The sequence below is a fragment of the Lutjanus erythropterus genome, chromosome 11 (assembly GCF_056507025.1).
Source record: "Lutjanus erythropterus isolate fLutEry1 chromosome 11, fLutEry1.hap2, whole genome shotgun sequence".
Taxonomy (NCBI): domain Eukaryota; kingdom Metazoa; phylum Chordata; class Actinopteri; order Lutjaniformes; family Lutjanidae; genus Lutjanus; species Lutjanus erythropterus.
Window position 1 is genome coordinate 22,061,331 of NC_139327.1, and position 15,265 is coordinate 22,076,595.

At 36.3% G+C, this 15,265-nt stretch overlaps 1 protein-coding gene across 1 annotated transcript; it reads right to left on the minus strand.

Moving 5' to 3' along the window:
• Positions 1–4,363: 4,363 nt before the first annotated feature.
• sod1 (superoxide dismutase 1, soluble) lies at positions 4,364–9,494 on the minus strand. The gene is made up of 5 exons (XM_084731290.1): positions 9,336–9,494; positions 6,696–6,792; positions 6,475–6,544; positions 4,946–5,063; positions 4,364–4,767 (listed from the first exon to the last, which is right to left on the minus strand). Exons 1-5 carry the CDS (start codon positions 9,405–9,407, stop codon positions 4,660–4,662), a joined length of 465 nt encoding a protein of 154 aa, XP_084587416.1. The 5' UTR covers positions 9,408–9,494; the 3' UTR covers positions 4,364–4,659.
• Between the last annotated feature and the right edge of the window lie 5,771 nt (positions 9,495–15,265).

A 15,265-nucleotide genomic window follows, 5' to 3' on the forward strand; every position in this document is an offset into this window, starting at 1 on the left:
TGTCAAATACCTAAACTTTTCTCTATAAAAACTGAGTTAAAATGATATCGCAGTTGGCATGAATGATGAGTCAAGTCTAGTCAAATTGGCTATATCACAGATCACAGTTTCCCTCAGGGGGTTTAACAATCTGCACAGTGTGTAACACCCTCTGTTCTTTGGCCCATTAAACGAAAAAGGAAAAAAATCTCCAAAAAACTAGCCTGATATCACACTGAATTGTCAACTTGTTACACTCCATTTAATCAGTCAACTCAGCGGAGTGGGCAGACTCGAAGGTCTGGACTCAGGCAACAGAAAAACCCTTAAAACTGTATGAAACCTGTAAAACTACCACTGGGTTTTACTGAAAAACAACTGCAGATGTTAATTTCACTAACAAGGTTACAAGTTCTTAATAACCAGGAGGGGAGTCACAATTCTACAAATGCACAATTTGATTTGAGCTTTGATTTAAACTCATTTTTTGGGACTGAAGACCATGAAATTGTTTTACTATTGAGTCAAGATTTGTAACTGCTTTCTTTCTACTAAAAAGAAACTACATGAAACTGCTCACAACAAAGTGTGTGGATTATCTTGAGTAACTGGGTCATGACTTTTGGAAAGAGACACGGGTTTTGATTTTTTTTTTTTTAAAGTGTTCTTTGTGCTTTGAGCACCATAAGCCGAGTGCTATTTAGTCCCATTATACTGGAGACAAGGCAGACATCTCTACAGGTGATATTTCCAAAACTCTGCAACTCACACCAAAAAATCTAGATGGACAAACAGCACTACAGATGCTGTCCCTTAAGGGATTCAAATAATTTATACTTAATTTAATCATTTAATTTAGTAATTGATTAATAATTAATTAATTGTTTCTGCTCTACTAGTGTATGGATTTTGTTAGTGGTAGTAACACAAAAGGCCTTATGTTTGGTTAATTCGTTTTGGGCTACTGCATAAACATGGTGGTGCAACATGGCAGCCTCCATGGAAGAGAACTTTGAACACATTGATTCTCATTTTCAGGTGATTATACACAAAGGAAAACATACTTATGAATATTATATTCTATTTCTGCCATATTTTGCTGCCCGACTGCCTTCAAAAGTGACATCTAGAACAAGAGACTCATCCCTTTTGCCAATGGATCACCACATCTTGCTACGTATATGATTATTCCACTGCATATCTTCAGACATAAACATCTCATGTATGAATTTAAACACACACACTCTGCAGCTTGCCTCTGGATTGCTCCCTGAGGTATTAACTCCATCGAAGGCTCTCCGATGTCTAATTTCCCCTAGAGAAGCTCGGAGAGTGCCAAGTCACTTCACATGGAAGCATCCGCCAGTCCCATGAAAAGAAAAAAAAAAAAGCTTTTAGAGCACGCAATTTCTGCAGCCATGTGCCCCGGCTATCTACACGCAGGAATGTGTATACTGTATGAGAGTGTGTCCATATCTGTCACTGTATGTATGTGTGTGTGTGTGTGTGTGTGTTGGCCAGTTCAGGGCACAGCTGTTCAAGTTTAATATCATGGATGAAGGGAAAAGATTCCAATTTCAACCCAAAGTTTCCAATCACAAATGCTATTTATATTTTAGTAGGTCTATCTGTCTGAGATGTTCATGAAATTTAATGTTTTTATGTATGTGCACCAGCAATTAATAATTTAAATGAAATAATTCTTTCCAGTGCAGCATAATAAGGCCTATAATGATGAGAAACAATGCAAACACAATTAACTTGTGGACATTTCCTGCCTCTGGTATGCAAGGCTAAACTCTTAGAAAGAAAAAATATCCCCAAAATAGAAATTTATTATTGTGACCAGTAAAAAAAAATTACCAGACCTGTACTTGTATAATTTGAGTTATGAGGAGTAGTGCTGCCCTCTAGAGGATAAAACAGCTTAATACACTATTCAGATAAAAGCTGATTCCCTGCCTGACTAAAGCCTGCAGATTCACCATAAAAGTCTAAACTAACCTGACTTAAATGCTTGATCTTTGTGATCTTTGTTTTTGTTGCCTGTTGAAGGAAACAGTTGATTGCAGTACATTTACTACTGTACTGTACTCTAATTAATTCATGCCACTTTATGCTTCTACTCCACTACATTTCAGAGGCAAATATTGTACTTTTACTCCACTAGATTAATCTGACTGTTGTAATTAGTAGTTTTCATTACAAATAAAGATTTTACATATAAAACATATTGAGAACCTAATAGTGACCAAATAATAGTGAGAAACATAATGATGTGATGGAAAACATTTAACTACCTAACAGTGTAAAAAATATTTTAAATAAGTAGTTTATTAATCAGTTATTTGGTTACTTAATCATTAAAAATAAATGACTTTTTTGATAATGGACTAATTGTTGTGTTGTACTTTTAATACAAACTTGCATAACATTTACAGTTGAGCTTTTGACATCTGTTGCTTTCCGCTTTTTACTTGACTTAAGTAATGATCGAGTGTGGACGACCATCAGTTGGTTTTATGTCTTCCTGGCTTCCTCTTTTCTTATGAGCTTAAGTACAGAGCCTGTCTTATTGTGCTGGCTGTTTCCTTTTTAAGTGTGTAACTGATTCATCTCCCCTTTCTTCTTTTGATTTAAATGATAATGTGCTCCTGATTTGTCTATTTCCTCTGGTCTATGTTTGTTATTTTGTTAGGCCAGTATGTATCAGAGGCTGCTGTTTCCCCATTTTTAAATGTCTGTAAACTGGTTGGGCAAAAGAAGGTTGAAGGTGACATTAACTGTGATGGCCTGTCTTACTATAAATACATGTGAATTAATTGATAAAGATCAAATTAATCCATAATAGTAAAAAACTAAAGGTGAATCAGCTCTATTACAATAATAAAATGCTGGTTAAACATGAACAAAAGAGTGATAATAATGATATAATGTTACTGTTGATTTAAGTAAAGGATTTCAATACTTCCTCCATCACTTGTTCATATCAGCATCAAGACCTTGAACATTTATTTTTCTTCCCTGTAGCCCGGTGTGTCCGTCAAATGGACTGCACAGCATCATGACTGAAGACCATCCGTGAACAAACAAACCCAAGTCTGCATGACTCCATATCTTCGCTTCGTGTGGAGTTCAAGTTTGCTGAACTTTGACTTATGAACTCAAAACCTCAACCAACAGCAAAGACGTGTGTTTATGACGCCTCAGCTAAGTCATGGCCGCTCAACTGTAGTCGCTCATGTGTGACTGCCCTTAATTAGCACCTTTAGAGGTAGTTACCAGTGAGAAAAGTACATACACTCTGTTCTCAAGTAGAAGACTTGTGTTACAAAAACTCTATTGGGCTAAATGTAGAAATATCAATTCAACTGCTTGACTATGAGATGTACTTCAAGTAAATAAGTAAAAAGTCACCCTCTGAAGGACATTTCTACTGATTGTTTCAGTACAAAACTAACTGAACATCACCTTCTCTCAAAGGTTGAGTCTCCCTCTGTTTGATTTTTGCCATCTTACATCTTTCACAACGTTTTTGTCTGGTTATATCTTCTTACGTCTTATTTTTATTATTGTTACATTTTCCCATCATTTTCTTTTTTCTGTACTGTTATACTTTTCGTCGTATTACTTTTTTTAAACATTGTTTTTACTGTTACATCTTTTATGTCATTTTCATCTTATGTTAAGTCAATTTCAAATTATTAGGTCGTTTTTGTCATTAGGTCTTGTTGCATTTCCACATCATTTTCATCTAATATAGTTTTGTCATTTGCATCTGAGTATTTTTTTTTTTACATCTATCATTTTTCATATGGTTTTTGTCTCATGACTATCATATCATTTACATCCTGTTACATCATATTCATCTTGCTACATCTTTGGTCATTTTCATCCCATGTGCCATTTTTTCACATTGCTTGTTTTGCATTAAAACTGAAGTAACTAGTCTGTTGTGAAAATAAAAATAAATCCTCAAACAAAATACACATACATGAAAAATCTACTTAAGCACAGTAATAAAGTCTTTGTACTTAGTTACTTCCCATCTCTGGCAGTTACTCACTTGATCAGTCTTAGTTGGGCCTCACATGATTATTTTACCTATGTAAATAGCTTATCTCTATAAACTCAAAATTTTTGTTATAACAATCAAATTATAGTACTTGGCCATATCAAAAACTTATGCAGTAACTAAAACGTCATTCCTTCAGGTCACAGAGAATATCAGTGTCATTAAAACACAGACCAAAATTCAATTACAGAAACAAACAAGTCAACAGGTGTAACTAGTAACACCAAAATGGTACTACACTCCTACAACTATTAATATTATTAGTGACACCTTTTGTTTATAGAGTAAAAATGTCCACTGACAAATTGATCACACATTGAACAGACAATTTATTGATTAACTTTTTAAACTGTATACATCTGCTTATTACTTGTGCGTTACTAATTCTTTGGGACCAATACTTAACCAGCAGACATATAAACTCATACATACAATTGTCATGAACAACGGACAGGGTAAAGCATGGCTCATCTACTCCCTTGACTAGTCAACAAAAAGCCGGAATAGTGAAAAGGACAAACTGTCACATCAAGTAGCTAAGTTGGTCTTATTAAGTGCTGTGGGGAAAAGTCGTTTTTCCAGTGCTCTATGTTCTGGCAGATTGTTTACTGGGCGATGCCAATGACTCCACAGGCCAGACGACCACCAGCATTACCCGTCTTTAGACTCTCCTCGTTGCCTCCTCTTCCCAGGTCGTCGGCCTTTTCGTGGATCTAAAACACAAGTCAGGAAGATCGTCAGTTTATAGCCTAGATGCTTAATTTGTGTTAGTTAAGTGTAACATCATGCAAGGATTTGTTCCCCCCACAAACACATAATGAGTCTCATAAAACCAAGACGAACAAGTTAAGTTTAGGCTTAGTCTTACAAACTTTGTTATCCTTTCCTTACCACCATGGTTCTGCCAATGATTGACAAGGGGCCAGTGAGGGTGAGCATCTTATCAGTGATGTCAATCTTGGCAATATTATCTCCTCCTGCAGTCACATTCCCCAGGTCTCCAACATGCCTATTTGCATTTAAAAAAACATATTTAGTTGTATGAAATTACAACACACAATTTAACACAGACAGCATACTTGGGACTTGCTCCTGTAATCACAAGCTAGTCACAGAAAGCAAGGATATTTTCACATGCAATAATGTGAATTCTCTCAGCTGACAGCTTTGACTGAAGAAGGTGACTTTGAAAAATGTTTAAGTTTACTGTGTGTCAAGACAAGACGTTTGTGAAGGTGCTTTTATTTTCCTATGAGGAACAAACACCTTAAGGCCTGATAATGATTTCCAATCCCATAAATATTACCTGGGTCCACTTAAATTCAATATTGCTTTGTGTCTGGTTTTCTATCAAATATCTTCAAAGTGCCTTGTTCCACACTTCATGCCAATAAATACACTTTTCTCAGGGCAGTCGATTTCCCTAATACACAGGTGCAAATACTCTAATCAATTAAGCCATTTGTAAAAGCTCCATTATATTATTAATTGTTCCATAGACAGGGTCCTGGTGTTTGCACACTGGTTCAGTGTCACATCTGCCTGATCTGCAGCCATGATTAACATTGTTAGTTTCACCTGTGCTTCTCCTGCTACGACAAGTCAAAACAACCACAGTGATGAAAGGTCTATTTGAGTTAAACAACCTACATGACACAAGACAACTTTCATAGGCTGCAGTTATGATGTTGGAAAATTCGGTATCATCACTCCAACCATTCATCAGTTAAATCACAAGGAAGTTAGTTTCCAGCGATTGATAAGATTAATCGTTTCAGTCACATTTTCAAGAAAAATGACAAACATTTGTTGGTTCCAGCTTCTTAAATGCTAAGTCATTTGTGGTATTACGTGAAGAGTTTTTGGGTTTTGGACTGTTGGGTGGAAAAAGAAGCAATTTGAAGATGTCACTTTGGACACTGGGAAATTGTGATAAACACTTTTCGTATTTTTCTGGCATTTTAGACTAAACAATTAATTTATTATTCATGAAAAGACTGGCAGATTAATCGCTAATCAGAATAATCCCTCTGATTTAGGCTGATTCCAGTGTGTACCTCAACAGTTGCTATCTCATAAGAAAAAAAGTGTTTATCATCACACACCACATGCAAAACTATGCAAACTTTGTTGAGCTCCATTCAATCAAATATAAATCACTGCAACTTCCTGTACAATAAACACCCTCCCTGCTATACAAGAACACGTCTTCCCATTTCGTCCAGTTATTGATCAAATATGAGCCTCTCAAAGTTTTACAGAGTCATGATTTAAAATCAGTGTGAGGAAACATTAAATTTCTTACTGAATCTGTGAGTCAATGAATTTCGATAAATGTTAAATTTATTAATTAAATGATCTGCATCAACTGTTACAACGGGCATTACTGTAAAACTGCTCTTCCCTCAGACTGGACTCACCTCTCTGCATCATTAGGACCAGCATGATTCTTGTTGTGGGGATTGAAATGAGGGCCTGCACTGATGCACCCTGGGGAAAAAGGGAAAAAACATGCATCTTTATCATGAAACACTGAAAATTCAATCTGAGTGTAGGTAAGCTAAGCAGGCACTGCAGTTAACATTGCAAACCCTGCTATTTCAGAAACCTGTTAAATTAACAACTGTTGTCAGATGCTCACCGTTTGTATTGTCCCCAAAAGCATGGACATGGAAACCATGCTCACCAGGAGTAAGTCCTTTGATTTCTCCTGTCAGCTTCACAGGGGCTGAATCATTCTAACAAATAAGGAGACAACATGACTATCTGGCAAATACAGAGACACAAACGAGCTGTCAAAGCCAGGTGGCTAGAAGGACTTGAAGCTGACGTAAACCATACAAGGATCCTTTCCATCTCATTCACATTCCCCACACAGTCTTGTTAGTAACCCAAAATATAATGAAAAATGTAAAGAAGTTTTTCAACAAGCCGTTTGGTAATTAATCATTTGACTTAATCTCATTATCTAATCAATCTCCTTTTGACTTCATGTACTCATCTCAGGATAAAATTAAGCAAATCTAAAACTATTAAAGGCTACTTTTAGATCCTTGAGGGGATCTAAGTTTGGGTCATTCTATCAGCAACATCCACCTTAATTAAACCCCCAAAGGAAAGCAAAATTCCCAGACATACACTGGTTGCTGTTGCTGACACTGATCTCCCTATGAAGGGAAAAGAAACTTTCACATTCCTTACAGGAAATCCAAATTAATTCTTCAATAAGACGTTATTGCAGTCTGTCACATCAGTTTTAACAAACTAACAAACAGCCAAGTCTAACTGAAAGCACATTTCATTATCTATTTTTCCCAGCTTGTGGGTTGCGAGAGTGCCAGTGTCACACAGTTAAAAAAGCTGGTCAGTGACCACCACACCAGCATCTAATCTGACCAAGTAGTGACATTACAGGTAAGTTTACAAGCTGTTTAATGTGCTGCAGCTGAACAGCTAATAAGTCATCTAGCCTGCAAACTGACATTAGTATTGGTTGCTTATTAAATAAGGTGAAGTGCAGAACAAGACGGGTGTGTTCATGTTTGTCTGTCAGATAAGACAGAGACTTTAGTGGAAAGGCCTATGTGGGTTGTTGTTTTAAGTCCTGTGTTGTTGTAAAGCTGCTGTGTGGCTCAGTGTGATGGTCTGCACTGATAGGATAAAATGCTGATGTGATGACTTTACACAAGATTTGATTGGCTGTATCAGACTCCATTAGTGCCACCACACAATACAGAAAAAAACATATTGCAATTAATTTGAAAGTATTAAAGTTTGTAGTATTGATGTTGTGACTGCATCACAATTTTAAAAAATAAAAAAAAAAATTAAATGATGTTGTGACACTTGTTGGGCTCTGAGCCAAATAAAACATGTTGTCTTACAGCCTGAGAACACGATTTGCCAGGGCTTCTCTGGAGCACTTAATTATAAACTGGTTTTGTCACGCAGTTTTCCTTTATCAAAAAAGACAAAAAGCTTCTGCCATTTGGATACGTTACATTGCAATGTAGTCTAATTACTTGTGCAGCGCTAGTCTTCATCTACATAGACATATGCCAGCACCAGTATCATAAAACACCCTCATTTTATTTATTCACTTTTTTGGATTTTTTTTTTCCTTTAAAAGGGTGAACATGACAAGTTGCAGAGCAAATAAGTAAGCCTTTAAGAATATTAATTTTAACTCTGAAGTGTTCGGGTTTTGGAGTTGGTAGCATTGCAAACCTTGCATAATGTGCAACGTGTGCTTTAATGGTAGTACAGGGTGCTTCAAGATATCCAGTCAAAAAAAACTGCAGCACTATTCCAGTAAGACTATATCATCACTATATGCACATGCATTCCCCTCAAAATAACCAGTAAATAGTTGCATAACCAATTTAACTCAATTCAGTGCTCAGATCAGCATGTAAGGTGTGGAACATGTAAAAGTAAAAGCAATCAACTGCTGTTGTCTTTGGGTAGTCAAATGCTGCTTGGCACATAGTTGCCCCCCTTATCGACATGGCCAAATAGTCGAGGCAAAGGCAACAAAGATGAGGACGGGCAGTGACTCAGCAAAAATGTTATCAGTAGACTGGCGTTTGCGCCTGTGTTTTAAGGCTAACGTAACATGAATAATGCAGCTTTGATTGAAACGGGGCTTTCAGTCAAAGCAGCTACAAACAAACGTGGTCCCTAAGTTGGTGTGGTTCTGCTAAGGACATCTGACCGTGTTGACCTTAAGAAACTGACACTGCAAACACTGAACTTATGCAACAGGCGTTTCCAATACACACACTGTAGATCATTAACAAATCGAAGGCCTCGTACGTACAAAGGTTATAAGCAAATTGACAGGCCATTGTTTTCTGGCTGTCATATTAGCTAGCTATCAGTGCAATTGACAAGTGCAGCCTACTTGGAAAAAAGTGACAACTAACGTTAACAGTTCATTACTGACTGCGCACTTAACGCTAACGTTTGTAGGTGCTTTGCAGACGTGCAGGTTATGTTAACAATATTTTGCATTGAATAAATCGTACTGTTACCTATGCAAATCTGACTCGGTTCAGCGCCTTCTCGTTTAACGAGTTCACGTAACGTTAGCTAGCTAGCTAGCTTTCTCCTGAAAACCGATCTAACGTAACTACCGGCTTGTGCACGGAGAACTTAGCAAACACTAGCCATCTTAGCATTTGAGCGCTAACGCTCCCACGAGGGTGCCTGTCAAATGACCGGGTGCTTGAACTAGCTAACCACATATTTCTTCCTTTGAAAGCAATGGAGCACGTCTCACCTCCTGCTCAAAGTAAACGGTGCCGGTGGTCTCTCCGGCTCCTTTCAACACGCAGACGGCTTTCAGCACCATGTTTGCAGTAGTTTCAAAGAACGCCCAAGTTTCTGTCGCTCTTGCTCTTGTGAGACAACCAACCTACGTAAGTGCCTTGTGGGCGGGCGCATAATACAAACAGCCAATCGGCGTTTAATACAATCAAAAACATATGATGTAATTGGTCCGTGACCATTGCGTTGGGAAGCAGCACCCATGAAGCAGGTGAATAAATCCTCAACCATTCACAGATTTGGGCCGCTACTGTTACTACTGATCATACAGTCCTTAGATGCTATGAATACAGTGAAAAAATGTGCATTTTCCATGTTAATCAAATATTGCTTCCTGCCAAATTCAGAAAAGTAAATTAACACAAACAGAAAAAACGAAGTTATGAAGGAAATAAAACAATTTGTCAATGACTGATTCCTCACAAAACAAAAAAGCTAGATGCACCCCAGTTTAATTATGTGTCAGTGCTGGTGCCGGTCAACATCCCCCCAGGAATTTATAAACAGTTTAATCAGCTAATTAGAGAGTTTCTGTGAATTGGAAAGAAGCCCACAATAAACAAACGTAAATTATACACAACTCTGACTTTAGGGGGGTTAGTGTTACCAAATAAAGAACTGCATTAAATGTCATTTGAAATAGTAAAGTTGGCTAAACAGTAGGAGAATGGAAATGATAATCTCCTGGCATGGATACAGGCGGAAAATGAGCTTGCTGCCCCCCTTGGGCCGATAGAGGCATTGGCACAAAAAATATACCATTCCAGTTCTAGAGCATTCCAGAGAGATGTGGATAAAAGTCCTGTAGATGTTACCTTTCAATATAAACAAGGATATTCTTCAATTTGCAACAATTGATCAGTTCGAATAGGTAAAAAATATACTATGGGAGTCATGGTTGGATAAAAATATTCAGAAAGTCAGTGACTTGTATAGAACAGACATTTTTCCATCATTCCAGGAGCTTTAAGATGATTTTGGTCTGACAGTTAAAAGAGAATTTTGGCATTATCAACAAATTAAGAACCATATAGATACCATATAGTTGAGGGAGAGTTGTGAAGACTCATGTCCTATTTTAATTTTCCAAAGAATAGACAATCAGCCTATTTTTTTTTTTTTTATAAAATGATGGCAACCACTCTGTATGGTAAATGTGAAAATTTGAGAAAAATCTGGGAAAGAGAACTCAACTCAAACATAGGATTACCAAGGGAGGTTTTATGAGATGTGGTAGATAATTTTTTTTTACGTACATAAATAAATAAACATAAAAGATTATTATTTTAAGATTATTATTATTTTAAGATTATTATTATTTTAAGATTATTATTATTATTACTTAGATTGTCGAGTGCCAAGATTTGATGTTTGTTGGTTTTGTTTTGCCAATTGTTTTATGTTATCTTACTGTATTGTGCTTATCATGTCACATTGTATTATTTATGAAACAGAAAAACAAATAAAAATTGAATCACAAAAAAAGTGTCTGTAATAAATTTTTAAATGAATTTGGTCACTATTATTTTTTAAATTTCTACTTTATTCTATGTTAGATTAGCAGCTGTTGTATTTTTTCTGCTTGATACGACCATCCTTTTTTCATGGCTTCATTTCTGTGATGTTGTTGATGCTGTCCTTTGACACTGTCTTCACTGTTTAAAATAACGACAATCACTTTATGAATTCCCATGTAAAGTTTTTTAAAAAAAAAAAAGCTTGAGGCCCCATGACAAAGTTTTTATCCAGTCATATTTGAATATTTCTAGCAATTACAAATATGAATTTGTATGAAGGCAGCCTTACATTGTAGCTAAAAATATTACAAAATGCATTGCTTGTTTTTATCACTACTATCAATCAATATACTGGAATTACTGTCAGCCTATATTTCTGGTAGTTACACCATATGCTAAATTAAGAAAAGGCCCAACTGAATTTCTTTTATGATGTTATTTGTTCCTGTACAACCAGTATTCATCCAATATTCATCCATGTTGCACAGAATATAACCTGGGAGCAAGATGGTCAATAGGTCTTTCACAGTTAGCGGCAAAGACGCATGACTCAAATACATGATCATCAGAACGGCACTAGAACAAAGTTCATTTGAAGCCATGACTTGCATTTTCATAGAAAGATTAATATTTGAAGGAAAGGATTGAGTGGGCTGCAAAGACTGCTGTCCCATTAGCTTTTTGATGTTGAGACCTAGACTGCACAAATAATTAAAATCTTACCCATTTTACTCTTTGCCATGGATAGCAGCATCATCTGATAAGCATGACCTGAACTATTTCAAGATCACAGTAAAATATGAGGTCTCTGACATTTAAACAAACCATTACATCAAATGTGTGCCAGATGATTTTGAATGTCTTTATCTTTCAACATCTGACAAATAGTTAACAGCATGGGTTAAGCACCGAATATAATCTGAACAAGGAAAATGATTTGGTACAAAAATAGTTTATTAAAAACAATTTCCTATGGCTGAAATATTGAAGATCTTATGTCCATGTCTTTTGTATTTTTAACAAATCATAGAAACATCAGTCAACTTTCAAACCATTAGGAGTTAAAAAACGTTAAAGCAAAGGGCCTCTGTTGTTCCTTCCAAGTCGATTTGTTTCTCTCAGATAAAACGAATCACAGATCATAAACAACAATTACCATTACACCTTTGAATCGTCAGTGATACAAGCATATTTACAGCAGTGCGACCCAAGCAACACTCTTCATGTCATCACTCTTGTTTTGCCCTTGTTGCCTCCGTGTTAAAATTATTCAAGAACAAGAGTTGGCTTGGCAGAATCTGGGCTTCAAATGTTAACAATGTTTACAACTCAGAATAAAGTATGTCCTCAGTGACAAAAACACTGAAGTCTGAAAGGTGAGTTCAGCAAAGACAAAAAAGGATTCAGCTACAGGGTTACATTTTGTATTTTCATGTGACCATATCTGAGCTTGACTGACGCACATGAGGTAAATGGAAAATCTCCTGTCTGTTCCAAGAGTTTGCCCTCTTCCTTACATACACACAGCAAAAACAAGAGACCACCATAAACATGAAGCTTATCTGCCTGCTAACGTGTTTATACAAAATGCTCAAAAATCCAAGTTGCCACCTTAATTTTTTTGTGGAGTACAATACTTTTAAAATAAACATGTGTTGGATATTCCTCTGAATCTTGAATCTAAAAAAGGTTCCACTTTATTTCTTTAACTGAAAAATAAAAATATATTTAGTTAGGCAAGGGTGTAAAATTTAGACAGCAGAAACAAATAACCCCGTATACACAACCTAGAATTTCCAATGCAATTTTACATCCACTCAACTTTCACGATGTCGATGTTGTATCTGTCAAGATCACTCAAACTTCTAAAACAAAGCCAACCTGTATATCATCATCAAATTTATTTATGTCTAGAGGAGATGCACCACAATACACCTTGGCATACCTTGTCTTTGTGTAATTTTTGTGCATGGTGTAATGAAATGTCTTGTCTAAAATGCCTCTTGGCCCATCAGTCACAATGCCTGTTAAGCAAAAGAATCTGACTATGCCATCGTCAAAGTTTGAGCCCCTACAGTGGTTTGTGTTTGTCCAATATTTCTGTAACTAAACATGATGATTATATGCACACAATAAAGAAAATAGTTTTATGTTTTCTTTCTACAAAAGTGAGGTCTGGATAAGTACAGTAAGATCAATGAATATGAAGCATTCTTGATTTACTAAAAAATATAAAAAAATGACCGGAGTGTTACATTTGTCACAAGGAATTGGGTGTCAATTCCTGTTATCAGTAAAATATGACTAAGAAGTTAGATTCAGAAACCCTGTGAGAATAAGCTCAGCTTCTAATCAGTGCTATGCTTGTAAGAGTTTCAGTACTAGTAAATTACATACTTTTAAAAAACTTAATTAAATAAAACCATGTGATGAGAGGGGTTTTATTAAAGGGCACCAGGTATTGGCCAGTAAACGTGCACGTCACAGATTCATCAGTTACTGCACCGAGCGTTTGGTAGAATAAAGATGATACTCCTCTTTATTCTGCCTGAAATAACTGATGGTTCAAAGTAGAGTTGCAATGACTAATCAATTAGCTGTCAACTATTAATCACCCACTACTTTAATACCTGATTAATAAGTTTGATTAATTAAAAAAAAAGTACAAATTCTCTGATCCTAGTCTTAAATGTGAACATTTTCTAGTTTCTTTACTCCTCTAAGCAGTAAACTGAATATCTTTGGGTTATGACAGAGCAGGGAATTTTGGGATGTGATCTTGGGCTTTTAGCAACACTAATCAGTATTTTTCACAGTTTTCTGACATTTTATAGACCAAACAACTTATCGATTAATTGATAAAATAATTGGCAGATTAATCAACAGTGAAAATAAGTGTTAATTTCAGCCCTAGGTGAGAGGTTGAAAAGTGAGGACATAATCAAAAGGAGAGCTCAACCACTGTGTGAGCAACATATCAGCCGGATTAATTTACCTCAGCACTGAGAGGGATGTCTTAATTAATTTGTACTTTTAAATTACATGCCCTTCTCCATGCAAAAACATTCAAGCAACCATAGTCTTTTCAAAGCTGTGAATTACTGGCTGTAAAATTGCAATGAGGAGAAAACATGAAACACAATATGAGATGAAAACAAAGGAACATAAATGTTTCCTTTGTTATTCAGTGTTTGACATGACATTTTGGCAAATTAAAAAATGTATTTTTTAAAAATGAACACATTTACCTTGTTGATGAGTACCTGCTAGCACACAGACGAGGCCATGAAGTAAAAAAAAAAAAAAAAAATCATGTGTCATTTGTTTCCTCCATCTGCACACCAACTTGAGTAAAAACATAAAAGCTAAACTCAAATCAACCTCAGATGGACAGAGCTACCTTAACATGCAAACAGAGCTGACAGCCAATATTCAGTTTGTCCAAACTCATTTTCAAGTGGCCGTGTGTTTCGGGACACAGATGCGAAGCCATATCTGACCATATGCCATAAAGTCTGAAAACAACCACTTTCACATGTGTGGGAGATTTTTGTTTTACAGAAATGTGTTACTGCCCAGAAACTGTTAATCACCAACTGACAAACTGTGACGAGTTAGTTATTCCTCTGTCAGGAGTTGAGGCTGGTTATCATAGTGAAAAACATCTTTTTTTTTTAAACAGATAGTTTGGATTGTTTGATGTGGTGTGGTACGTGGTACTTGAGAGTGACTGTATTAGCTATAGTAGATGCCAGTCGCCATGCCCACAATTTGGAGAAGCAGAGAGAGGCAAGAGCACGGAAGCTAAGCAATGAACTGCAGTAGATGGGGTCAGCAACAAAAGGTATTTTAGCCACTTAAAAATAAAAAATAAGATAAAATAAGTATCAATCTAAGAGTACACTATATTTAGATAAACCAGATGTCGCTCTCTCCAAACCAACCAAACTCCATAGGCGAAATCAGTCATTTTACCTCACACAACACAGGAGTTGCTGGTCTACTGCTGCCTCAATCTGTTAGTTTGTTTGTGTCACTGAGTGACTTCAGGAAATACAAAATTTCTCTTTAAGTCTCTGAAATCACACAATAACACAAACAATCGAGGCAGTGGTAGAGCAAGAGTTTGGTTAGTTTGGAGAGAGCAACATCTGGCTTCCGTAACAGCTGTTCCCCGTCACAAAAAAGGCTGTCTCATGGCAAAGGGAAGAGGTGAAATTCTTTGAAATCTAGCCTACACTTAAATTAACTTTTTTTTTTGGTGGAACTTTTTAAAGTGTCTAAAACACCTTCTATTGCTGACCCTGAACACTCGCTTCTTTGCTGGCACTCCTCTCTGTTTCTCTAAACTGGAGGCATGTCGACC

What these genes read in the sequence shown, in the direction of transcription:
- sod1 (XM_084731290.1), bottom strand. Translation starts at nt 9,407, where the DNA reads ATGGTGCTGAAAGCCGTCTGCGTGTTGAAAGGAGCCGGAGAGACCACC. An exon ending in TTTTGGGGACAATACAAACG is followed by an intron (nt 6,545 to 6,695) that starts GTGAGCATCTGA and finishes CTTTTTCCCCAG; the next exon opens with GGTGCATCAGTGCAGGCCCT. An exon ending in GGTCCTAATGATGCAGAGAG is followed by an intron (nt 5,064 to 6,474) that starts GTGAGTCCAGTC and finishes AAATGCAAATAG; the next exon opens with GCATGTTGGAGACCTGGGGA.